The 27,861-nt window shown below is 39.7% G+C and overlaps 1 protein-coding gene across 1 annotated transcript; it reads left to right on the top strand.

Moving 5' to 3' along the window:
* Positions 1-27,861, top strand: Ing3 (inhibitor of growth family member 3). The gene is made up of 12 exons (XM_057789358.1): positions 1-141; positions 371-442; positions 2,555-2,655; positions 4,361-4,426; positions 17,498-17,594; positions 19,607-19,678; positions 20,402-20,521; positions 20,805-20,962; positions 21,449-21,642; positions 23,523-23,715; positions 25,256-25,294; positions 27,065-27,861. The coding sequence occupies exons 1-12, from the start codon at positions 114-116 to the stop codon at positions 27,179-27,181; spliced, it is 1,257 nt and encodes a 418-aa protein (XP_057645341.1). The 5' UTR covers positions 1-113; the 3' UTR covers positions 27,182-27,861.

Here is a 27,861-nt window from a genome sequence, read left to right as displayed (position 1 = left end):
CGAGCGGGTGCTGCTAGCGGAGGCGCCATATTGGAAGGGACAAAACTCCGGCGACAGCGAGTGACACAAATAAACCCCTGGACCCGTTCGTCCCCGCAGCAGTCAGGGCCGCGATGTTGTACCTAGAAGACTATTTGGAAAGTGAGTGCGCGGCGCCGGCGACGCGGCGGACGGGATCCGCGGCGGGCGGGAGCGCGAGTGGCCGGGCGGGCGGGATGGCGGGAGGGAGGGGGAGCGGGGGATGTTTCTTTCTCACGGTAACTGGCAGCCTCGTTGTGAGCCGCCCCCCCCGCACGCACGCACGCACGCGTGACGCCAGCGCGTCCCTCCGCCGTTGGCCCCGCCCTCTGACGGACTGTGCCTTTGACAGTGATTGAGCAGCTGCCCATGGACCTGCGGGACCGCTTCACCGAGATGCGCGAGATGGATCTGCAGGTGCAGAGTAAGTGGCGCCTCTCCCCGGCCCCGCACAGCCCCGGCCACCCTCGGGCGTCGCCTGGCGGCTTCTCCGCGCTACTTTTCCCGCGCTGTTAGAGGAGGCGGCAGGCACACCATTCCCTTCACACGCGGGGCACAGCAAACACAGTGTTTGTGTACAACAGCATGGAGATGACGACACTGCAGCGCGGTGGAAACTCGCGTGCTTTTCAGAAGGTTTGCACTTGAGCCTGCGTGTGGAACTTGCAGTTCTGCATTCAGCCTTAAAAGTTCCCTGTCTCCCGAATTTCTCAAGAGTAAGGACTTAGAATCACGGGTTCTCTGCGGCGATTTAGGGACCCTAGTGGACTTGGAAAGCCGAACTTTGACAAGTTGCACCTTATGAAAGACACTTAGAGCTGTCATCAGCATGGTTATTTTCTCAGCCAAAACGAGTGAGAAAGATAATTATTTGGCAAATCTTCCGATCTGCTCTTTATAGAAATTTAGACATTTGGTAGGCTTTCCTACCCGTTTCTAGTTTTGTAAACACAACCACATAGCTCAGGCTGATCTCATACGAGGCTGGCCCTAATCTCCTGATCTTCCTACTTCTGCCTACCTAGCGCTGGGGTTTATAGGCATGGACCACCATACTGGCTCAGCTTTGATTTTTCTGTCAATCAATGTTTGGTAGTTTTTGTGTGTGACTTATTCCCGAAATTGACCTCGTTGTTTTGAAAAGTCATATTGGAGGTGGCTCGCTCAAAGGCAGCTTGAGTTTGCAGAGAGCCTTTTCATTTTCAGCCCCCCCCCCACACACACACTTTTTGGTACCTTTTGTTCCCAGTTGTACTTATCTCAGCCCCTGGGTCATCTCTTAGGATGCATAGCCATGTAGCCCGTCATACACGTGTGACAGGTGTATGTGTGATTTCCTTTTGACTTAATGCAGTTATAGTAGTAAACATTTGCTAAAACACATTCCAAAGGGATCGACCAGAGCTTGACAGCAGTAGATTTGGGGTCACTTTAGGGCATCACCGGTTTCTTATCCACCTTGGCTGCTTTGCTGCCTGCCTTGGGCCTTTTTTAAAGACAATCTGAGAATTGAAAATAATACAGATAGTTAGGATGTATACTATCCATTACAAATAAGTGTAGAGTAAGGGATTATTTAAAACATTTTTAATCTTTCGATTTTTTAAAAAAATTCTTTGATAGTTTGGATTTAGTTTAAATACTACAGGGTTTTCAAATTTGCTTTTTTATAAAACTGGTGTTTTCTGAAGTTAAACGTGATTACGTGTTAACAAAAGTAGCAGCATGTCTAATATTGGCAAATGAACTGAAAGTAAAATGCATTTTTGGTTTTTTTGTTGTTGTTGTTTTTTTCGACACAGGGTTTCTCTGTGTAATCCTGACTGTCCTGTAACTCACTTTATACACCAGGCTGGCCTTGAATTCACAGAGATCCTCCTGCCTCTGCCTTTCAAGTTATGGGATTAAAGGCATACACTACCACTACCTGGCCAAGTAAAATCCTTTAAATGACAAATATAGTAAACAAGGTTTTCTCCATTCCATAACAGAAAAATCCCTTTTATTTGTTTGTCTTTTTTAGCAGTCATCCACTGAAGTCATTATTTTTGGTATGGGCTTTGGAAAACCCTTGCATAGAATAAATATCATGTGTATTGAGTGAATAAATGGCATCTTAAGATGATCACACATTTCATAACTTTCATATGAGCCGAAGTGATGGGTGCTTGGTGCTATGCTGCACATGTTGAATGTATTATCACTATTTTTATTAAAAGAAGCATGAAGACTTTCCAGCAGTCCTCTTAGGGAGCACTAAGGATGCCATCACCAGCCGACGTAATGCCATTAGCTAGTGTCAGTGCTGTGATACTTGTCTGTGTCATTGACTCTGCCTTGAGTATCAGGAAATGCCAGCACAGAATATTGCAGCTATTTGAAACTAAGGTAATTAAGGCATTACTGTTTATAGACTAATAGCATAATGCATATAAGCACCTAGAAAACTAAAATAGTACATGTTATCAGACTTCTTTTTCTTTCTTCAAATCAGAGCAGTTTGGTTGGCTAAGTATGAAATGTTTTATTATATCAGATGCAATGGATCAACTAGAACAAAGAGTTAGCGAATTTTTTATGAATGCAAAGAAGAACAAACCCGAGTGGCGAGAAGAGCAGATGGCATCCATCAAAAAAGTAAGTGGAATGAATACCTTGAGTGATTGTCAGTCACAACTGCGACCCTCTGAGAGAGAGAGAGATTTAAAGTGAGGTTAATCCCTGGGTATTGAATGAAGCAACATTATGAGTGACTTGGGGGTGCTTGTTATGTTTTAGAGCAGTGATTCTCATCCTGTGGGTCATGACCCCTCTAGGGGTCGAATAGTCCTTTCACAGGGGTCTCCAAAACCATCAGAAAATAGATATTTACATTATGGATTTATAACGGAGAACACAGATATTTACCCTACCATTCATAACGGTAGAAAAATTAGTTATGAAGTAGCAACAAAGTAATTTTATGGTTGGGATCACCACAACATAAAGAGTCACAGCATTAGAAGGACTGAGAACCACCAATTTCGAGCTTCCCTGTAGTACTTTCTGGGGTTTAGCTAGTGTCCTCCTGATTAGAGTGCAGCTTAGGTGTGCTCGCCGAGTGCTGCGCTGTGGGATCTGGTGTTTTCAAGGCTGCACTGGAAGCCCAGCTCCAAAGACTTTACTATGAGGAAGATTACGTAACTACACCCAACCTTTATATAAATTTTCAGGGATCTACAGAAAAATTAATTTTGGAACTAAAATTTTCATAGTTGTGTTATTCTTCCATTTGGAAGGAAGAGTGTTTCTGTTAGGAAGGGGAAAATCTGAAGTCATGAGAGAAGTAGTCTAGCCTTATGAAATACCTGGGGACCCAGGTACGTAGGAGTTTAGAACTTGCATATGTAAATCCAGGGTTCACTGGCCATCCCCTTCAACTGAAAAGGATTTGATGTAGCCCAACTTGAACAGACCCCTAAAAGTCTAGTGATTTGTGGAAGCTCATATACTTTTTTCTTGTTTAAAAAATAATTTTGTTTTTTAAAATCATGATATAAAAAACTATAAACTACAATTTGGGTGGTATGAATTTATACCTAGAACTGAAGACCAGTTGGACAGCAGAAACGTGCAGATCAGAATCCTATGTAAGGCTGTGTTTTTGCCGTAAAAATCAGGACTGGAAAAATGGCTCAATGATTAAGAGCACTGACTGCTCTTATTCCCAGCACCCACATAATGGCTCCGAACCATATGTAATTGCAGTTTGAATGGATCTGATGGCCCCTTCTGACTTCGGGGGCATGTGGTAGGCATACATACATGCAGGCAACATATACACGTAAGATAAGTATTTTTAAGTTGTATAAACGAGGTGTTGGTATGTTTTATATATTAGCTAAATCTTAGCATTGTTTTGTTCTTTCATATATTTATTAACTCATAACTTTCTACTAAGGAGACTGAACTTAGCATATTTCTTTTTATTTGTCTTTTCTGAGATTTTTTTTTTTTTTTTTTGGTTTTTTGATACAGGGTTTCTCTGTGGTTTTGGAGCCTGTCCTGGAACTAGCTCTTGTAGACCAGGCTGGTCTCGAACTCACAGAGATCCGCCTGCCTCTGCCTCCCAAGTGCTGGGATTAAAGGCGTGGGCGATTTTTAAACATCTTCTTTTACTTTTTGACATTGTCCTTCATTTCTAATGCTCTCCAAAGCACCCCTACGATGGGAGGCTTACTGTTGCTAATATGAGATGCCTGGATGATAACAAGCTTATGAAAAGAATAATGAAAAGGCAGGAATATATATGTATGTATGCATGCTAAAGTTACCAGTGCTTAAAATGAAAATTTTTCTTTAGGACTACTATAAGGCTTTGGAAGATGCAGATGAGAAAGTACAGTTGGCAAACCAAATATATGATTTGGTAAGTAAAATAATGTGCATAATCTACAATGTTTACCAGTATTCAGGATTTTGTTGTCAGTTTTATTTAAATGTAATCTGGAATGTTGCTCTCTTGATCACATTTAATTTGAGAGTTCAGTGTCTGTGTCTTTGAGGAAGAGTCATGGAAGTGCACAGTGTTTAGTTAATAGGTCAAAAGCCACACGTTAATGAAGATTACTGTAAGATTGTGGGTGGTAGTTTTATTTCAGAAAGAATTGACTATATTTAATAAACCTTTTTTCTAACATTTTGAAATTATTTCTATGATAAAATGTAATTAAGAGTACTGTGTTGGTTTCAGTAGTCTGATTAAAATGAGAAAGAGGGTTCCATGTTAAGTGTGTACTTTTTGTTTTGTTTTTTGTTGTTTTCTGTCTTACCGTTTTTTGTTTTGTTTTGTTTTCTCCTCTGTCTTGGGGAGGGGGTTGTTTTATTTTGTTCTTAAGAGAGAGAGAGAAAGAACGTGGAGTTGGGAGGGCAAGGGGATGGGGAGGATCTTGGAGGAGCTGGGGGAGGAGAAAAACTTGATAAAAATATATTGTATGTCACAAAATTTTAATAAAAAGAAAAGAAAAGGAAAAAAAAGTGTTTCTTTCTTGCAACAGTATTTCTGAAAGTTTGGAATTCCCAAAAAGAGATTTACACATGCATTTGCTTCTCAAATTGGTAGTATGATGGTATCATTATCCTTGAGTATATAGTTTAGGAAAATTAATTTCTCTCTTTGTCAGAGTAAGTTGAAAGAGAAAAACAATGTTCACTTCTGATTGACTTCATCTTTTACATTTTACATCTTATTTTTGCAGTGTTTTTCAGATACAGTTTATCATTGAAAAAATACATGCAATTAAAATGTTATTAGCAAACATGGCACATTATAAAATGTCCTATTCTCATCTCTGACCAAGTAAATATCTCTCTAAAATACTCTGACCAAAAGCAATGTCAGGGAGGAAAAGATTTATTTCATCATATAGGTTACAATTGCTTGTCAAGAAAAGACAGGACTGAATTTGAAGTAGAAACCATGAAGGAACTGTACTTGCTGACCTATACACTCATGCTCAGCTAGCTTGTAGAGCCCAGTACTACCTTCCCAAGGAATGGTTCCACCCTCAGTGGACAGGACCCTCCCATAGAATTAACAGTCGAGACAGAACCCCTCCTCCATATATGCCCCCAGACCAATCTGATCTAGGCCATTCCTGTTTCAGATGACTGTAGTTAAGGCCAACCGGGACACAAGGTACCCACTGTATTGACAATGCATACAGTCAAATGCGTTACACTTCAGTATCAGTTGTATGGAAGAAAGTATGCTATCGATTTTATACAGGGAAATTTTTAATTATCTTTTTAAGCTTGCTGCACTGACAAGTGATTGAAAGGAACAGTTGCAAATAAACTGTTGTGAAAAGAAAGCAAAGCTTCATTGAAAACGCAGAGTTTCCTATTGTGAGGCTTCTGAAAGTGCTTAAGACCTTAGTTACTACAGGTAGAAGTACAGCTTCGATGAGCTGTATTCTTTTTTGTCATTATTGCACTTGTTTTGTCCTTCAACAGTTATAGCACATGTCTATAGTGGATTTTAGTCATTTTCACTTCTAATTCTGACTCCTGCCGAAACCCTCACTGTCCTCAGGAAGCCAACCTCCTACTTGGGCATCTTCTTTCTCTGTGTGACCTACTTCAGTTAGAGTTCTTCGCACATGCATGGGTTGGAGGTTATTTCCTTGAGCACGCAGCTTATCAGTTGCGCCACCACTGAAGAAAATGTTAGTCTATACCCCAGCAACCATTAACTGCCAATAGACCGTCCAGAAGGAAGGGTGGAACCCCGTAGGTCCCTCTGTTATCCATGATAAAATGGTGACAGGCTCAGTTTTGTGCTAGTAACCTCAGCTGCAGTGAATTCACTGTGCAGTGCTGTGGCGTGCCCAGAGTTGTGTTCTGTTTCACATCTCCCAACCTCTGGCTGCACCACCTTGTTCCCAAAGCCTCGGAAGGGATTATGACGATGTCCCCCTTAGGGCTGACTACCCCATCCTGTAGTCATGGCACATTGACTAGTTAAGAGTCTGTTTTAACTGCCCCATACTGTACTAAGTGGCTTCTCTGACCCAGGCTGAGAACAACACTAAGGTGTACAAATAAACATGAGTATTTAGAAAGAAATTTGACAACGTGGCCATTTAGCAAAACCATATTAGTAGATTTTCCTGGAAGGCCTTTGTCTCCCCAGCCATGAACTCTTCACCATGTTTACAGTGTTAGGCTCCTCCTGTGGAGTGGGCTTCACATCCAATCAGCTGTCTGCTTGCTGCAAAACATTTAAGGCGCTTTGGAACCAGAGGGCACATCTTGCCTTGCCAGTTGTTACTATACCTCATGGCTCGCAGCTGGGGAAGAGTGGTGATGTTTCTCTCATAGCAGTGGTGGGAAGGAAACTTCCAGCCCAGTTCTGTTTTGACGCCTCTGTCTTGCCTTTGTATGGTATCTTCAGCTGTAGGGTTATATGGTCATAAAGTTCTGGTGAGAGACCAAGTAGTTGAGGTTTTGTTTGTTTGTTTTTAATGACTATAATCAGCCAGGTTCTTAGTACATGGAGTAGACAGGATAAGTGGCCATCCATAATTTTGTAGCAATGGCAATAGAAACTCTTGTCAAATGCTTCCGTGGCTGTGACTAAACCATTTCATCTCTAACCTCAGCTTCTTTATCTATAAAATGACCTTTTAATCTCTGGTAAACTATTTTCATCCACACGTGCATGCGCAAACATACACCTACATGCACATACATGCATGCAAGCGCACGTGCACACACCCCACTCGTAGAATAGCTTTCTCTCCTTTAAAGACTCACTTTTATCTCCTTTTTCCAACTGGAGTTTTCTCAGCCCTTCCAAATTGAAGCTATTTTCTTTTATGTACTAATATTTCTAGGTAGGCCTGACATTTTTCTTTTTTTTTTCCTTTCCCTGATGTGGGAGGGTCTTCTGTTTTGTGTTGATTTCATTGGTTAATAAAGAAACTGCCTTGGGCATTTGATAAGCCAGCCCTTAGGAGGGTGGAGTAGACAGAACAGAATGCTGGGAAGGAGGGAAGTGAGGTCAGACGCAATGGATCCAGCCGCCAGGTCAGACCTGCTCAATCTTTCCTGGTAAGCCACCACTTCGTGGTGCTACACAAATTAGAAATGGGTTAAGCAAGATGTGAGAATTAGCCAATAAGAGGCTGAAACTAATGGGCCAGGCAGTGTTTAAAAGAATACAGTTTGTGTGTTGTTATTTCGGGGCATAAGCTAGCCAAGCGGCCGGGAGCTGGGTGGCAGGAAGCGGCCCGCCGCTCCTTCTCCATTTCCCCTTGCCACCTCTGCCGCCCTGTCTGCTACCTTGCCTCCCTTTCCTTTAAAACGATACCATTGCTGTTTTAATAACCCTTTTATGCCTATCGTAATGCCTTTTATCTGCGTTATCTCTTATCTGAAATACCTAATTCAGAATCAGGCTAGAGGTTGTGAAGATGCTAGGGATCATGGGGGAGGTTGGCGAGTAGATACTAAGTTACAGTGCCTACTCGCACTGGCGTGTGTTGTCTTAAAAAGTTAGAAGAATGGGTCCCATTGTTTTTTCCCTTAAGAACAAAAGATCAAGTGCCAAGGAGATGGGTGCATTTATTCTGATTTGAATAGTGCACATTATATGTTTTCATGTGCCATATCGTACCTCAGAAACACAGATTTTATTAATATTTTTTGTATGTATGTATGTGTGTGTGAGAGAGATAGGTACGTAGGTAGATATTAGATAGATAGATATTAGATAGGTAGATAGATAGATAGATAGACAGACAGACAGACAGACAGACATAGATCACAAGGTTTCCAAGAGAGAAAGAGAGAAAAACACACAAGCTTTCTGGGGAGTGGGGGGCAAGGTGCCTGTGAAGTCCAGCAGAGGATTTTGGAACCTTTGGAGTTGGAGACAGGCTGTTGTGAGCTGGGTACAAATATGTCCTCAGCAAAGCAGTAAATGCTCTTAACTACCGAGTCATCTCCCTAGCCCCTGCATACGAGGCTTCGAAATTCCTTTTTGAGATTTAATCATCTTAATTTTCTTCTACTTCTCATTGTCGACAACTTTTAATGGCTTCTGTAGCAGTGCCTTTCATTCATTAGGAACCAGGGCCCTGGCTCCTGTTTGTTCTCCTATGAGCCATCCTACCCCTAGTCATTTAGTCCTCTGTCAGCACTCCTCATGTCTGAGCACCATGTAACTCTCTCCACCTCTGAAATACCGCTTGCATCTGGGCCTCATTTCTTTCTACTTTACCATCCATTTTTATCTGAGTCTATTGAGCTCTTGCACTTTCATCCACATGGACTTTTCCTCAGTATCTTCTTCTGCATCACTGCCATCTTAAAATGTCTTCCCTGGCTCCGACAGTTGCCAGCCATCACTTGTAGTTAGCGCAGTTGGAGATAGGAGGCAGCTGTGAAGCTGGTGCATCTGCAGGCTTGTTGGTTTCACTCAGTATTTGGACCCTTTCCTTAGACACTGTGCATTAATCCTTGTGCTTAAATGGAGTCTCTTTTTTGTTCTTCCCCATAGTTATTCCAAAACAATGCCCTCATTTCCTACCAAAATTCCCTCTCCAGTCATGTGACCTCATCTTGCACTGACAAGAATATAATTTGAGGCTTTTTAGTGACCGCTTTTGCAATTATCTCTGGGCCATTATCTCTTCCTGTATAGATAGATAGATAGATAGATAGATAGATAGATAGATAGATAGATAGATAGATAGATATAGATATAGATATATATAGATATATAGATATAGAATCATCTTTCTATAGCTTTACTTACCTCTTATTCCTCCATATCCCCACTCTGCCATCTGTCTGTCTCGGTCTCTCTGTCTCTGATGGGCTCTCTCCTTGTAGTCCAGGCTAGCCTTGAACTTATGAACGTTCACTTTTACTACTGTTCCCATCACTGCTAATATCTTCTTTGGCTTTGCTGTATCACATATGCATTCCATTCTTCAGTCTTTGTTTTCCTTTTTATATTTTTTCTTTTCTTGTCTCTTGGCTGTATACCCCAGCATTTAAGCATTTGCTTCTCCCTTATTTTTTTAAAGACACTTAGGCACCCAAACAAATCTTTTCTGAAGCATAGTCTTCCTTGAGTTTCTCATTCATACTTTTTGACATTCTCTTATCTTTAGTTGCCACCCAAGTCCATGGCAGTTTGTATTCTCTGTGCCAGGCCCTTGAAACTTCAGTTGATAACTTCTTTATTTAATCCATTGGGCACTCATAGTCCATTTTGACTCTGTTGGGAAATTGAATGCTGTTTACCATTTTCTTTTTATTGTCATTTTTGCTCATGTTTTGTTACATGAAAGCTCCACTAAAACGTTGCCACCTTTGTGGCTTTCTTGGTCTCTTGTGTAGCTCCTAATGATGGTGTTCGTGGGCTCAGTTCTTAGCCCTTATTCTTTCTTATTCTTCAAGTGTGACTCATAGATAATTTTCTTTTATTCCCTGACCAGAGGGCAGGGAAGATCAATTACCATACCACAGTAAATTGGTTGGTCATGTACTCTTGTATTTCCTACCCACATAACTCCCACACAGTAGAGAAACACTTCTCAGTTACCTTTCCATGTGTTCTCTTGGTTTCATAAGCTAGATAGCAATCCCTTAAGCCTGAACATTTCTGAGACTTTTTCCTTCTCTCTCACCCCCACCCCTTATCTCAGAAGATCCACTGATCTATAGTTTCTCAGATTGGGAGACTACAGTCCTTCACCCTGTCTTCCTCATCCTTAATCTCCACGGCCTGGTCTGTTTACTCACCCAGTAATTTCTCCCTACTTGTTTAGCCTACCGTACTTCTGGTGCTTTTTAAAAATTGGAGTGTAGTTAGAATACAATATACATACACTGAATACGTTACTTAGATTTTCACTAATGTTGGAACCATAGCCCAGACAAGATAAAGAGCTAGTCTCTAGAAACCCTCTTGTATTGTTTCAAGTGCTAACCCCTCTAATATAGTCATCACTTGCTAGAAAGACTAGAGTAGCTTTTCTAAATTGTGTTTCAACTTGGATCCTTTTTAAAATGAAGTTTTTTTTTTTTTTTTGGAGAGTTTCATGCATGAATAGTATATTTTCATCATTTTTACCTTTTTCTCTCCAAGTCCTCCCTGGGTCCCCTCATTACCTCACAAACCTATGACCGCTTTTTAATTATTACATCTATCATTTATTGATTGTCTATCTAATCTTTTTCTCTATATATCTGTGTGTACATTGAGTGAGTGGGAGTGTGTGTGTAGGGGGAGATCTCCTGCTGAGTCTGTTTAACATTGCTCATATATACATGCATTTAGGGCTGACCGCTTGGAATTGAATAACCTATCAGGGAGCTCATCCTAGAAGAAAACTGATTCTTCTCTCACCAGCCATTGATTTTCCATAGCTCTTCATGCAGGGATGTAAAACTTCTCTATCCGTGTTGGCATAGCGATTGGTATTCATTGTGTAGTTCTTAGGCGATCACATTGTTGAAATTTCATGGGTGCAGCTTCCCTGTTATGTCAAGAAGACATCCAGGTTTACATTTCCTGGTCCTTGGGCACTTAATCTTTACACACACACACACACGCACACACCCTTTCTGCAATTTTCCCTGAGTACCCACGTCCTACCCAACTATAAAGTTTATGAGCCATAACAATAACTGGCATAGCAAGATATCCCCAATGCTGCAGTAGTGGCTCTTCTGTCTTGGGTGTAACCAATAGCTGTCTGATTGGATTTAAAGCCTGATACTGTAAAACTATGCAGATACTAATGGCTGGAGGGGTTATAGACCCTAGAGAACCTACTACTGCCACTTTCCTAAACCAATACAGTGGGTAATCCATAAATCTGTGGTAAGTGTAGCTCTTACATCATCAAAGAAACTTCTTTGGAACAGATGGAGACTATTACAGAGATCCACCACAACTGGTCAAATGCAGATAATAGTAACTGTGGGCTGCCCAACCTGAGTTGATAAATCTATCATGTTTATCCCAAAATACACACTCATCATGCTCTGTTCTTGGTTGAAATCCATTGATATTTTATTATGGATTTATTTTACTATGTTCTCCAGGGTCCTTCTTGATCCTGTCTTTGCTCAGTTCTTTTTAGTATTCTTTTTAATATGTTCTCATGTTTTTTAGTTTCTTCAATTTAGATAGTTTTTTTCCTAATGTATATAATTGCAAAAGAGCTCTTCTAAAGGAAGATTTTCAAATTTTTTCAGCAAAAAGGGATATTTTAAAATACTAAATATTTGACTTAGCAAGATGGCTCAAGCCGTAAGGATACCTTCCACCAAGCAAGAGTAGGCTTTACTGATTTACCAATCTGATGGTTCAAAATATGAAATGCTCCCCCAAATTGAACTTTTGTGGGTGTTGACACGATGTTACATGTTAAAAAAAAATCAAGTGACAAGTTAGTGGCAAAACAGGATATGGATATTCCCTCTAGATTATGTGTGTATGAAATGAAAATGAAGTTTCATTGAGTCTTGATTCTGTCCTCAGGATATCTTAGTAGTATATGTAAACCTCCCCAAATCTGAAGGCATTTGAAATCTGCAACACCTCTGAAGTTCTGTACATACATTTCCAGTAGGAGGCACTGAACCTGTCTACTGTCAGACTTCATGTTTCATGTTTTATAGAAAATGGGGTTTTATTGTGTTTTTTCACACTGTAGTATTTTATTTCCTTTTAATATCAGTTGTAAATGGATATATTCCTATGACCAAACTACACTGGTTATGTCATTTATTAAGGAAGGAAACCATAGTAAGCATCTACAAATGTAGAAACTTCTGGGAACAAAACAAAAAATTACCATGTTAGATAATTTCCTAAAATTCTAATCTGTAAACAGTCATTAAATAATAATTTGTGTTCCTTAACCAAATACTACTGTCTAAGAAGTGTTTATTACATTGCAATACCCAGTAAAGTTGATTTATCTGCACTCCGCTAAAATTAGAGTTTTAGCTTCTGTTTATATGTTCTGGCAGCCCCCGAGATGACCAAACCTCAGACCTATTCTACCTATGAACTTGAGAGTTCTCTCCCCATCCTCTAATTAAGAAATTAGCATTATATGAGCCTGACCTTTGATTTGTTTTCTTTCCCTGCTGTCTTTCAGGGAGGTTGTTAGATGTAGCTTATTTTCCAAGTGTTTGGTTCAGTCAAAGGAGAATAGTTCACATTTTTATCTATTTATATAATTTAGGGATGTAATGAGCCATTTTTATGATTTTTCAGAGGATACTTTGTTGTCATTACTGCCCTCCATTCTCTCCCCCCACACATATACCAATTTATCTTTTTCCTTATAGCAAAACCCTCTCATGGAATAACTTGCCTCTAATTGCTGTAGATTTTCTCTTGGAACTTAATAATTTGTTTGACTTGTTTGCCCATTCTTTAAGGTCAAGCTAGATATCTAAATTAAAAAATTTGACTGTCATTTAAGTAATTGATCATATAGAAACTCTTTAAAGTTATATGTAAATTTAATTTAGGTTCATTAGTAAATTCTGAACATTAAAAAACTGGGAGATTCAAAGGAGAAAAATAAAGTATTTCAACTCTAAAATATTAAGAGATGTAGGGTTTTTTGTTTTATACAAAGAGGCCAAGTGTGACTAAATTCTTTATGATCATGAATATGCTAAATAATGTTTTCTTTGTCTCAGAATATTTCTGGAAAAAGACAGTAGTTTAAACTTAGCCATTGTGGTTGAGGTTATAGAGTGATTTGTAGCTAGAACAGAAGAGTTTTTGTGGATACCATTTATTTCCATTGATCAATGCTAAGAGTCTATGTTTAACTTTGGTTTTGAATCTGTGAGAAGCACAAAATCCCTCCTGAGTAGAGCAGTACCTTCTTTATTATTGTAAAGCAACCTTTCAGGTTCAAGTGTGTGTGTGTGTGTGTGTTGGGGGATGGCACAGTCTAAGAGCTTGCTTTGTCTGACACCTGTGTGTGCACTTCATCAAGCAGAAAGAACAGGATCTTGCCATTTTTGTGGGGAAGGCATGTGATTTCAATTCAGTTCAGTTCTTTATAGCCCTTCACTACTGTTTACAGAGTGTCTTATGGTTTTAGCAAAAGTTAAATCTCCTACTCAACTTACTTTAACTTCTCATTTTGTTTTAGTAAATTTAAGGAAAATAATTCACATTGCCCAAGAGTTGCTTAGAAAGTAATTAGTTCACAGTTGCTTTTAAATCAAGAAGCCATTTCCAGAGCTACACCCTCAGGGTGGTTATGGTTGCTCTGCCTGCTGAGGTAGGAAATTAGTTCTGAGGATTGTTAATTCTTTGAATTCTGTTGCTTCTTCTGAGCCATCTAGTGAACTTCATCAATAATATATCTAATAAAATGATTTTTAAGTAGAGAACTAGAATGAATTAAGTGTGTGGTGTGGGGGAAACACCTTCACATCTCTTTAGACTACCTTCCCAACTGAGATTCCAGCATTCTCCCTCTCTGTTCTATATATCACAGCCTGGACCGTTCTTTCTTTTCCTCTGAACTCTGTTTGACTATCTCCATACATGTGTGATTCCTCAGTTCTCCTTATTTAAGTACAGTGTGCTCTTCACTGAATCATTCATACCTTTGTGTCTACCACAGCCCAGTATCACTTTGCTGCATCTTTTATTCTTATACTGCTTAACCACTCCTATTAAACTGATGCTTATTTGATACGTTTACACTGTATCTTGTTCAGGTCTTTGTTATGTTAAAACTTTGTAAATTTTCATATATTGGCTAAATGCTAATTTCTATGAACACAGGAATTTTTTCACAGTTTTCACATGTTCTCCAAATTTAACCAGTAATATATTAGAAGCACATTGTTTATTGCTCACTTAATTTTAGATAAATTGATGGAAGGTTTTTTATTATATTAAGTATTTTGGAGTAAAAATATTTCATTAGTTCCCCCTGAGATTAAATTTTGACAATAAAAGAGACGCTAATTGTTGAATAATGGAGATCTGTGGTCATTCTTTTGTTGAAAGGGAAATTCCATTAGCGGATGCTCAAGTTACCTATGTCCTATGAATAGGAATAAAAATATCCCCAACATGTGACACCAGAAGGCTTAAATAATTGTGCCTTATGACCTCTGCCAAACTCTGAAGAGTAATTTTTATGTAAATATTAAGTGATAATTGAACCTTAAATGATTGAAAAATTATAAAGTAATATGTTGAAGGTTGTTGCTAATATGCAAAATTTAAATAATAGTACAGTATTACTAGTTTTGCTATTTGAATTATGTGTCTCTGAGTTTAAAAAGAAAAGGAACAGTTGGTTCCTGTACATAGTTTCAGAAGTCATTAGATACAAATGATAAAGCATAATATATTTTATATAGGTAAAATTTAAATCTTATGTCTGTAATACAAAAGCTGTATAACTTTGGGCATGTTACTAAACCCATCTGAGCCATGGATTTTTCTTATAAAATTGGAAAAAGTAATGTCTTAAAATTTAGGGTGAGATCATCTGTCTTGGCTATTTTTAATGTCACCTTGACACAAACTAGAATCATTTTGGAAGAGGGAAGCTCAATTGTCTTACGGGCAGGGGTCACTATTATTGTGAAGAGACACCAGGAACGAGGCAACTATTAAAATAGAAAGCATTTAATTGGGATCTGCTTACAGTTTCAGAAGTTTAGTCTATTATCATCATGGCAGCATGCAGGAGCAGAAGCTGAGAGCTACATCCTGAATCCTCATCAGTAAGCAGAGAGAGAGAGAGAGAGAGAGAGAGAGAGAGAGAGAGAGAGAGAGAGAGAGAGAGAGAGAGATCCATCTGGGCCTGACTTGGGATTTGAAACTGTAAAGTGCTCCTCCCCCGCCCCCACCCAGTGCCACACTTCCTAATCCTTATAATCTTTCTAACAGTTCTACTCCCTGGTGACTAAGCATTCAAATACATGAGCCAGTGTGGGGGTGGGGTGGGGGGACATTCTTATTCAAACCACTACAACAAGATTACGGCACATTTCTTGATTGATGGAAAGGGGAGGGCCCAGCTCACTGTGGGTGATGCCATCCCTGGGCAGGTGGTCCTGAGGAGCAAGCTAGTAAACAGCACCTCCAAGGCTTCTGCATGAGTTCCTGCCTCCAGGTTCCTGCCTTGAGTTTCTGTCCTGACTTCTGAGATAATGGGCTATAAGTTGTAAGTTCAAATAAACTCTTTCCCCCCAAGTTGCTTTTGGTCACAGCATTTTATCAAAGTGACAGGTAGCTGAGAGGACATCTACAGCACAGAGCACAGTGTCCCTGGGCACACTACATCTTGTGTTTTGCTGGTGTTTTCCTCTTCTTCTCCATGTTAGAAACAAAGTACTTAATTGAACGACTGAAAAATTTTTTTTCATTTTGTGTTGTAGTGCATTGTGGTGTTTGTAACAAAGCCATACTGGTTTGTTTGGTTTGATTGGGTTGGGTTGGGCTTGTTGTTGTTTGGGGGACAGGTGGAGAAGAGAGCAGAAGATTTCACTATATAGCACTGACTGCCCTGGAACTCACTATGTAGACCATGCTGGCCTGGAACTCACAGAGATCCCCTGCCTCTACTTCCCAATTAAAGGCATGAACCACCATGCCCAGCATTTGTTTTATTTCGAGACTTTGTTCTTTAATTATGCATGTTTGTGGTTATCGATTATATGGGTTTGTGCACATGAGCACAATGCCATGGAGGCAAAACAGGGCTTTGGATCCCTTGCAACTGGAGCCACAAGTGATTGTGAGTCACCAAAAACGGGTGCTAGGCGCCTAATCTTGGTGGGTTCCTAACCTCAGGTTCTGCTAGAGCATAAGTGTTTCTAACCAGAGGGCCAGTTCTGCATCCTCTGCTGTCCGAGTCCTAACAGTGATCCAGTGAGGATAGATTTTGAAAGAAGATCTTGTCAGTGTTGTAATAAAGATATATGTCAAATAATTTGATGGATTGTTTGTTCTTTTTAAAATAGTAAGTTTGGAAGAATATTGGAAAATATTTGACATTAATCTTACAAATGTATTAGGACATTACTATTAAAACTATCATAATTTTCCTAAGTTATTGAAAGGATCTAAGAAAATCATAAAATAAAAATTTGCCATCATAACTAAGGCAGTAGTAGTATTAGAAATAAAACCATTTTAGTCAAGCTTTTTCAGAAATGAAGACTTTTTTTTAAGCTAAAGTTCCCTTTTGTTTGAGTTTTTACATAAATGTTTGCAGTGATAACGGTTCACTTTCCTGCTATGTAGTACTGACTGGACTTGTACCTCTGTTGGTTGAGGGTCTTCCCTTTGTTAGTCTAAAGGCAGTTCTGCATGGCACCGTGGAATGGCTCCAGGGTAGAGTATAGGCAGAAGGTAAGAGTTTAGGCCCATTTTGAAATGTTGCTGGTCTTCCATCCCTCACACTGGCACTTGCTTGGATTTTCACAGCCCCACTTCTGAAAATTGGTTATATAACATTTGCTAACATAAATTTGAGACTCTGGTTTCTTAAACGTAAGATTTGGGAGAGTATTAGCCTGGGCTGGAGAGGTGACTCAGTCAATAAGAGAACTGCTTGCTCTTCCAAAGGTACTGAGTTCAATTCCCACCAACCACATGGTGGCTCACAACCATCTGTAATGAGATCTGGTACCCTCTTGAGGAAGAGACCTGGTCAGTCATCCTCATCAACTTAGACCATGAAACCCAATGTGGACAAGTTCAACAGAACCACCATATTCGGGCTGCCACGCATGCTTTAGCATTGCAGGGCATAAATTTCATTCATTTCAATTCATACTAAGGTGTCATTTGATTGACTTGCTTAAATCTATGAAGCAGATTCCCTAAAAGAAACAAAGATTTAAGTTTCTTAAACTATAAGTCTAACAAGGTCCTAGATTTTGGTTCTATCTTTTATCTTCTTTGAAACAGGTAGACCGCCACTTGAGAAAGCTGGATCAGGAACTGGCAAAGTTTAAAATGGAGCTTGAAGCTGATAATGCTGGGATAACGGAAATATTAGAGAGGCGTAAGTACAATTTATGGTTTTCCATTTACCTTAGAGAGTTACCTGTGTCAGTCACCAAGGAGACATTTTCTCACAGAAATCTTTCAAATTATGCATTCCCTTTGGCGGATGGTGGCATCTGGGTCTCAGAACCTGAAGTCTAGCATTGAAGTCTTTGAGTCATAAACAGTGAGAGACATAATACAGAGTATATCAGCCCACTCCCTCTTGTGACAGTCAGTGAGAGACATAATATAGTATATCACTCCACTCCCTCTTGTGACAGTCAGTGAGAGACATAATATAGTATATCACCCCACTCCCTCTTTGTGACAGTCAGTGAAAGATAATACAGTATGTCACCCCCCCCTTTATGAAAATAACATGCAAAGGCTTTTCATTCTGTGTTTTCACTTTGAGATGGGATCTTGCTATATAAAACCTTGCAGCCTCAGGTTCTAGGGTACTGTGATTATTGGTATATGGCTCCATATTTGACACTCCTTCCATTTTTAATATCTGCATATGCTAATCTGATCGGTGGTAAGAAGGAAGTGGCAAAGAAATGCAAGTACCAAGAGCAAGAGCAAGAAATGAATTAAGTCTGTTTTTATGTGCTTAGGTTTGAGAAAGATTGGGTTTTTCCTTTTTAGAAACATCTTGAGGCTTTGCCTCACCTGTGTGTACTGAGATATCCACTGGTTCCATAACATTTGCTCTTTTGTTTCCAAAACCTCCTTCTCAGAGAAAGCCATGCTTATTACTTGTTTGTTTATTTATTTATTGCAAGATTCAACTTGATGTGCTCTAACTTAGTACCAAATACTTCCTGGGCTTAACTCTGGAGATTTTCTCAAAGAAAAAGATCAAGATCTCTCCTTTTAACTGATTTAGAATCTCTTCCAATCTAACTAGGTGAGATAAAAGCAGATAGCTTGGCAGTGGGGCCAGAGGAGGTAGGTCGTCACTGTTGGGTGACTTCTATGAGAATTCAGTTACTGTGTTCCAGCAGACCATGGGCGTTGGTGCACTTACCAGGTGGAACCTGTTTCTGTGTCTACTGCTGGATAGTGGGTGTCATGAGGGCAGTGTTGCCAAGCTCCATGTTTAGCAGATTTGTGAGGTTCATCTGAAGAAGCCAGGGAAATTGAAAAGTACATCGTCATTCACACAGTTGTCTTCTCTATTAGCAATACCTTTATTCCGGAGGAAACCTATCTGAGGATAATAGAAATTGGGGAACAAGATGGAATATTATATAGCCTTGGAGGTTTTCTTTCTTTTGGAAATGCTGGTGGTAGCTGGAACAATACCCCAGCCTGCCTTCTCACTGCTTCAGGAAGGTTAATACAGTATCCACGCCAAAGACACAGACATGTGAAATGGAACTCAGATCACATTCCAAAATCTGCTCCATCCTGCCCCTGACATGATTTTATCTCAAGGGATAAACTCCGAGAATTTCTTTAGAAATACTTTAAAGTTTGGTATGAGGAGTTACACCCTTTGCTTTTTGCAAGCAAAGCGCTGTTATTTTCTGGAGTTGTCATTATCACATTCATGTTCATGATTGAAAGAATTTCTTTCTATGTCATCCTCTCCGCATAGCTAGACCTTCAGGATTACCTATTGAAAGGTCTTCAAGTCTGTAACTAGATAATATCCGCATACCTAGACCTTCAGGATTACCTATTATTGAAAGATATTCAAGTCTGTTACTAGAGAAGATTTTAGATCTCACCGTCATAGAGCTGTAATGCCCCTTTTCCTGTTTATGTGGTAAATTAGACATTAGCATGCCTTGAGCTGTTGTATACTTCATGTGAGTACTGATACATGAGTCTTACTGCTTCGAGAGGGTTGTTCAGGATGATATCGAAGGTTGTGATCCTCTACGTGTCTAGCTAAGATGATAGACTATGCACCAGAGTTTGGCAGTCATCTGTGAGGGAACATATTGCTTATGGTTGGTTAGTGTGTAAAGTTCTATGGTAACATCTAATCCTGGTTTGTCTCTGTGCCCCTCTCTCTAGGATCTTTGGAATTAGATACTCCTTCTCAGCCAGTGAACAATCACCATGCTCATTCACATACTCCTGTGGAAAGTGAGTTTGATTTGAGTACATTTTAAAACTCATTGTCACCTATATGTTCTCTTTTATTAGCTCCACATACTAATAACCAATTGAGAAATATCCTTCCATTTTCTTTTTTAAAAAATAGGATTTTATCACAGTTGATTTTAGACTTTTCCATTTAAGCAAAGTGTATCTAATCTGAAAACAGTCAGTCTCTTCTATAAACATAGAGGCAGAATATATAGAAATACCAGCAGCATCTATCGGCTTCCTACAATTCTAGAGAGTATCACGGCTGACCTGAACTGTATTTCTTCATATCACTATGTCTCTGTCAGCTTTGACTTTCAGGGCTTGCTTACATATAGCATGGACGTAAAGGAATCGTTGGGTGCTTGGCTAGTTGATGGCCTTGCTGCATTTTTTTTGACAAGAGGAAAAAGTGGTAAATTGAAAGTTACTTTAAATGATAGTCAATATATTAAAATGAGCTTTCTCTCATGGTATATGTGAAACTATAGTGCATAGTATTTTGGTCCTAAGGTTTTTAAAGTGCTTGACATATCTACTCTCTCAGTGAAACCCACGGCATAGGCTGTTTGCTTGTCCCTCCTTGGTGAGCATAGTGGCCTGTTTCCTGGAGAACCTAGATCATAACTGTGCCGGTTGATAAAAAGGTACAGGTATTATTATGTCCTGTCTGTAGTCCTCTAAAGTTTAAAATTGTGTGAATTCTTTCCTTTTATTCAGAAAGAAAATATAATCCAACTTCTCATCATACAGCAACAGATCATATCCCCGAAAAGAAATTCAAATCTGAAGCTCTTTTGTCCACCCTTACATCTGATGCTTCTAAGGAGAACACACTGAGTAAGCTTGTTTTCTTGAATATGATAATTTGCTTATTTTGTTTGTGTTTGAGTAACGGGATAGAAAAACACTCACGGTTATAATTCCACATGTGAAAACCTGGTTCATGTCTACCTGTGGAGAATAGAAAAGAACAATTGGTTTTCCATTTTTCAGTTGGTTCAATCCCTAAAGTACCTAAAGAATTTAAATTTAATGATTATATATGCTGGGAAAGAATACATTCTGAACTCAGTAACATTATGTTCTCTGCAACTATCTTTATTTCTTTACTTCTTTGCAGGTTGTCGAAATAATAATTCCACAGCTTCCTCCAACAATGCTTACAATGTGAATTCGTCCCAACCCCTGGCATCCTATAATATTGGCTCATTATCTTCAGGGACTGGTGCAGGGGCAATCACCATGGCAGCAGCTCAAGCAGTGCAAGCAACAGCACAGGTAAAAAGTCAAAGGTTTAGAAGCAAATGTTACATTTTATTCCTGTCAATGGCAAACCCCAAGGAGCCACTAGGTGTGAAGAGACAGGTGTAAGACACGACATTGTGTGGTTTCAGTATACAGTTGGGCTTTTAGGCTAGGTGGTGTTTTAGTGATAGTGCAGAAGGGCTGTTGGGTGGGAGTGATGCATCATGCACGTGACACGCTGACCTCCCCCAGTCAGCGCTCAAGTAGCCTTGCTCTCCTTGTGAGGACAGTTCTGTTCTTTCTGCACAGTCGGCCTTTCTGCTGGCTGCAGTTTGCGCATTTCGTAGTTTGCACACAGTGCAAGTTAAGAAGTTCCATTTCTCATAGTTTTTCTCAATTTAGCATGAAAATTATTTTGAATCTTTACACGAAATGACTTAAATAACTATAACTTGTCACTCTTAAAAGAGAAAATTTATATTTACATATATTAATGCTGTCAATGCCTGTCTACTTAAGATGAAAGAAGGACGAAGGACATCAAGTTTAAAAGCCAGTTACGAGGCGTTTAAGAATAACGACTTTCAGCTGGGAAAGGAATTTTCAATGCCCAGAGAAACAGCTGGCTATTCCTCCTCGTCGGCGCTCATGACAACCTTAACACAGAACGCCAGTTCCTCAGCAGCTGACTCACGAAGTGGCCGAAAGAGCAAGTAAGTTCTGAGATGGAAGTGTGCCTTTGCTCAGTACCACTTGCATGGAGCTTCCGCTGGGCTGCTAGGAATTAGCTAAGGCGGGCTGCAGTGAGTCAAGCTGACCGCCGGGGCAGGCAGACAGCGTTTGCGCTGCCTTACCTGGAAGGCTGGAAGTCTTGTAAGTGTTAGGGTCATTTGTAATTTTCCTGAGTTTGTATGTAAGTGACTTCACTTTCTTTAAGATAGTTCTTTAAGATAGATCATTTTACAGTCCTGTTTCCATTTTTAACTTAGGTGTTTCATTGTTGATTAATATAAAGTGCAAATTGTATCCCAGGAAGGTTTTACATAAGATTTTTTGTTTTGATTAATAGTAAAGTATCTGAATTTTTTGCTTATGTCCCCAAAACTGATTATATGAAAATATCCCTAGATTTGATATGGGAGAGGCTGAGGCTGACTGTGGGAACTGTGGAAATGAAAACTTATCATGTGCCACTGTTCATCCAAGATGATGTATACACCGGGTATCTATACATATCGAAAATTCAAGCCAGGCATGATGGCACTCATCTGTAAGCCTAGCACTTGGAAGGCAGAGGCAGGAGGACTACCTCAAATTCAAGGCCAGCCTAGTCTACATAGAGAGCTCTGGCCAGCCAGGGCTACAGCGGGGACCCTGTCCCTGTTGTCTGAAGATAAAAAGGTACAAGTGCTAGACCAAAAGATTTAATTATCTCACTAGAAAACAGCCACAGAGTCAACTAACCAGGGCCCGTCGAGACTCACAGACCTACTATTACAGTCAGGGAGTCTACGTAGGTCTGACCAAGGTCCTCTGTATGTATGTATGTGTGTTTGTACATGTGTGTGTACGTGTGTGTGTGTGTTATTGCAGTGTAGCTTAGTGTTCAGTGGGAACCAAGGCTGTTTCTGGCTCTTTTGCCTGCTTTGGAGACCCTTTTCCTCCTACTGGGCTGCCTCGTCCAGCCCTAATATGAGAGGATGTCCCTAGTCTTATTGCAGCTTGATATGCTATGTTTGGTTGATAGCCCTATAAGGCCTGAAAGGAAATAGAGGAGGAGTGGATCTGGAGGAAAGGAGTGTGGTAGGGGGAGGAGCTAGAAGGACAGAGGGAGGGAAAACTTTAGTAGGGATGTAATATAAGAGAGAAGGATAAATAAAAAAGAAAAAAATTATCTAATAATTGTATTTTAATTTTATTTTTAAATGTATTACTTCTCCACAAAATTCTTGAAAGAATTATCATTGTAAAATAGCCACAGAAATATTACATATCTTAAAAATTGATACAATTACCCAAATTTAATTAAACTCCTTATAATAAGTTACTGTGTTTTAGAATTCCAGAATAGAGTTGGTGGTAAGCAGTTCACGAATTTTGACACTCTTAGCTCCATGTTCTGTACTTGGTAGGCATAGAGCACATGTCCCTGATGTTAGAAGGATTTCATCACCTACTTTGTATATTTGTGTTTAAGGTTGTAATGAGAATTGTTTGGTTTACTGTAAAAATATAATGTGAGATAGTATAGCTATTATTTTTGAATACTACCAGAAATTTTAAGTCAATAGTATATAGTAACTAATTTAGAAATTATTTTTACAAGTTGAAAACATTTTAAAAGAATTTTCTTTTTATTTATTCTAAATAGAATTTTTAAAAGAATTTTCTTCTCAATACTTTCATTCTCCAGAAATCAAAACTTGTAAACAACTATTAAAAACAATGTTGCTCTGGGGAATTGCTTCTGAATGAGATTCTTTAACATCGGGCATTGTGCGTCCTTTCCTTCCATGTCAGTTACTAGGAGTCACTCTTAGGGGACCTTTTGTAATGAGCAAATAAAACTGATGTTTGTCTAATATTTTTCCAGAAACAACACCAAGTCTTCAAGCCAGCAGTCCTCCTCCTCCTCCTCCTCCTCTTCCTTATCTTTATGTTCATCGTCTTCAACTGTAGTCCAAGAAGTCTCCCAGCAAACAACAGTAGTGCCCGAATCTGATTCCAACAGTCAGGTTGACTGGACGTATGACCCAAATGAACCTCGATATTGCATCTGTAATCAGGTAAAAGCCTGGAGCCTGTCTATAAAAGTGCAGTCTGAATAAACAGGAAGGAAGATAACTGTTTCATTTTTCAGCACATTTTTATTCCAGCTAAAATCAAGAGTGACTTTATTTGCGTAATTTTCCTCTTATAAAAGTAGCATATTTGCTGTAAATACCAAAAGTATAAAGAAACATGAGTCACACAGAAGTCAGCCTTCTAATACTGCCTATGGTGAGACACTTTGATGTCACACCAGTGTGTACCTTGAATGTATGTTGGCTAATGTAATATGCTATTGGCCAAGTGGTTTACCTAGCCGAAATTTATCTTATGATGGTTTTGGAGACTGGGAAATCCAAGAATATGGTGCTTGTTACTGGGTTTCTAGTAAGGGACCACTTTTTTAGTTTGAAGACAGTTGTCTTTTTCCTGAGTATTCATGGATCAGAGACAGGGACACATGTTGTGCAGATATGCAAGCATGTGCCAGCTTCACTGTTTCTTCTCATATAGCCATTGGAACCACCAGATTCTAACTTTATTTAACTATAACCACACCTTACAGGCCCAGTCTTCAGTTATAGGGGGTTATGGCTTCAAAATAGGAATTTTAAGGAATACAAACATTCATTCCGTAACAGTTATGTGCACATAATATATATGGATGTGGTATGCTTGTGTGTCTATGATAAAACGATCTTTTGCTCACTGAAACAAGGTTCTTTTTAAAAATTTTTCAAAACTAGCTCTCCTGCTTTGCACCATAATTTATTTAGTCCATCCCTAGCTGTAGATTTTATTATAGTTCTCATTTCCTTTAAATCACAAATATTATAAACATCATTTTTATTGTAATTGCTTTTATACTAGCTTTATATTAATTCAGTCAAATACAATGATGTTATAAGTGTTTGATACAGGCTACCAAGATACACACATATATATTTCTACTACCTAAAATTGATATTTATAACATTTCCTAAAGCCTAGGCCAGCACTAAGTATTAACTTTCTTTTAAATACAATGCATTAGTTTGAAAGTTTTGTGTCCCATGGTCATTTTATTTGGCTATAAAACCATTTATCTTCTTGTAAATTAACTTCTAGCAAAGTTGGCCATATTTTCTGTTGATTCTTTATGCATGTTGTTAATGTTTGAGAGGCCCTGTCTCAGAAACTTATGTGGAAAGTCATTGAGGACACCTGGTGTCTGCCGCATCTCAGTAGCAGACTCTAATGGTCAGAACTCAGACTCAGATGGAGAAGTGACCCAAGAGGACATAAAATTCATCAGTTGGTGGATAGCCAGAAAGAAAGTTTACAGTTTTAGCCCAAGGACAGACACAAACCTGACTCCCAGTCAGGGTGGCTTACCTGGTGAATTCTTTCCATCTTCCAAAGAAAGGTGGTTTCTGGACGTATCCTCTTGCCTTGTCCCATATGTTCACTTGTATTTTCAGAGCTACCATGTCTGTTCTCTGACATCAGAAACACCCAGTTTAGATTAGATGCTAATTACATAGTTATAATAAGTTTCTCTAATTTTCTTTAAACTAGGTATCCTACGGCGAGATGGTGGGGTGTGATAACCAAGATGTGAGTATTAACATTTTTCTATCTTAGAATGTAAAGAGTTATAGATAACTGTGTCTCCCAATCTGAAAATCGGGTTTTCATGTATGATGACTCCTGATGGGAGCATCTTCGTGTCTACAGCAGGACCATGTCCACAGCTCCTCCCTTCATGAGCTTCCTGCTTAATATTTTTAAAGGTAGTGGTATAGTATTACAGTTCAGATTAAATTCTCAAGAGTTACTTCTGGCAGTTCTAAGTGTTTTCCTTTCTTTCTGCAAAAGATACTGTGTTTACAAATTCCACTGTGTTTGCTAGAGTCCAGGCTGTTTACCACACTGAAGAAATGAGACTTTAAGGCTGTACATTTTTATAGGCAGATGATGCCTAGGAGTAATGACCTAATATGGGATTATTTCCCTCTTGCTATTGCGGCATTCAGCATTCCCTCCTCTGGGGACTTATGCTGGTACAAGCCATCTCTGGTGGGAAAATGAGAGGCGGTTTGAAGGAAGGCATCAGAATACCCTTACAGGAGAAAAGGTTTTTTAACTCATGGTTCCAGAGGAGAAGGTGCATCGTCGTGGTAGGGAGGTGTGGCAGCAGGTGTGCGTGGTTGGCCTGGCAGTCAGCAAGCTGCCCGATACTAAATAGTGCACCCCCACACGGGAAGTGGAAAGTGAGACAGCCAACAAACCTCAAAACCCATCTCCAGTGAAGTATTTCTAGTAAAGCTCCCTCTCCTAAAGGTTCTAGAAACTTCTTAAACTGTGCTCCCAGCTAGGAGCTTATCAGGAGAATCTCATATTCAAACCACAGCAAGGACTTAATTTTGGTTAAAGATGGGTGTTTGACTAAATACGGAGCAGATTTTGTGCAGTGGTTTTGACTCGTCCCTTAATTGCCTTCCCGCAGTTCCCTCTGTTCCTCTTCCTTGTGAGGAGTAGCTTGGAAGTGCTGGCAAGGAGAGGCACCGAAGTATTGGAATCCAAATATTAACAAGAGTGGAATTTGTAAAATATGTAAGGAATAGCAGACTGACTTAATGCAGTGACAGCTGTGTGTGTTCTTTCCCTGACAGGGTGAGAACAATGTGACTTGAGATGTGCACAAGCCCTCCCCAGCTGCCCTGCCCTGTGTATAGTCGTGTGTGTGTGTGTGCGTGTGCGTGTGTGTGTGTGTGTGATGGGGGCTGTTCAAAGCAGTGCTATCCCTCCATTTCTGGTAGCTCTTGAAGATGCTGACTGCGAGTTCATGTCCCATGGGGTCCCTCTGGTTCCTCCTGTTCTCTTATGGGTGGAGTGAAGAGTTTCTGAATGTTTCAAGAGGATTTTCTCCATATCTCTGAATAGAGCAGCAGAAAGGAAGGAAGCGCAGCTACCCCTCTTGACATCTTTAGTTACAGCCAGCTCATCCCACTTCCTGATGTCTGAGCATCTTTACATCTTAGCGTATTTTCCTTCTTCCTATAAGATTCATCTTCTTTTGTCCTTGGAAGATGTGTCTGCCTGGCCACCCGAGTTGATGACGGTGCGTGAATGTTCTCTCTGTAGTGCTCAGGTCGTGGAGTCCCTGCGCCTCCTTTTTACCAGAGAAGCATCCTTTTCTGTGCCTTCATTTCGTTGTCCATGAAGTAGATCAGTTGGACTCAGTAACCTCTAAGACACTGCCAGGATCCAAGAAGTATGACCGCACAAATCTAATTTCAGTTAAATGAAGTACTCTGTGTCCCGAGCATTTTTACTGTTTATTCTTTACAAGTACCGACACTTTGTTTTTATTTTTCTTTCCAGTGTCCGATAGAGTGGTTCCACTATGGGTGTGTTGGCTTGACAGAGGCCCCGAAGGGGAAGTGGTACTGCCCACAATGCACGGCCGCCATGAAGAGAAGAGGCAGCCGGCACAAATAGAGGCGCTTCCCTGGAGCGAGGAAGAGCTTCGGCTTGGCGTTTTATACGGGACTCTAGAAAGAAAGACACGGGAAAGAAGAAGCAACTCATTTCCAGGCAACCACTTACAGGATTTACATAGACAATCCTATAAGATCTTGAACTTGAATTTTATGAGTTGTATTTTAATAATGTAAGTAAATTATTTATGCACTCCTGGTGTGCTATGAATATTATTCCAGTTAGCCTTGGATTATTTCTGTGGCCAACATATGCAGACATTTGTACTCCTCAACCATTTTCTCAAAGTAATGGGCATTCTATAATTTAAACTTCAAAGAATTCCAACGATGAAGATTTTAAGAAAGTATTTTGTATTCAACAGGTATATTCTGCTGCATGTACTGTACTCCAGAGCTGTTATGTTACACTGTATATAAATGGTTGAAAAAAAAACAAAACACAAAAAACAAAAAAAAAAAGTCAGTCCTTCTAAAAAGGATTTAATATAATGGTTTTTAAGATGCCTGTATAATAAGCTTTGTTTCTTTGTGAAACTCATTCAGCAGGCTGAAGGGATTGGTTCGTGTGATAAAGTGGGCTGGTGTCCTCTAGAGTACCTGGGTACATAAACAGGAAGTCCTGTAGGTGAAACCTGATTCGTGCCATTAGTCTATATGTTCTGCATCCCGATAGAGTGC

The sequence above is a fragment of the Chionomys nivalis genome, chromosome 1, assembly GCF_950005125.1.
Source record: "Chionomys nivalis chromosome 1, mChiNiv1.1, whole genome shotgun sequence".
In the NCBI taxonomy this organism is placed as follows: domain Eukaryota; kingdom Metazoa; phylum Chordata; class Mammalia; order Rodentia; family Cricetidae; genus Chionomys; species Chionomys nivalis.
The sequence above is the reverse complement of the archived record's forward strand: the minus strand, read 5'-3'. Positions and strand labels throughout refer to the sequence as shown.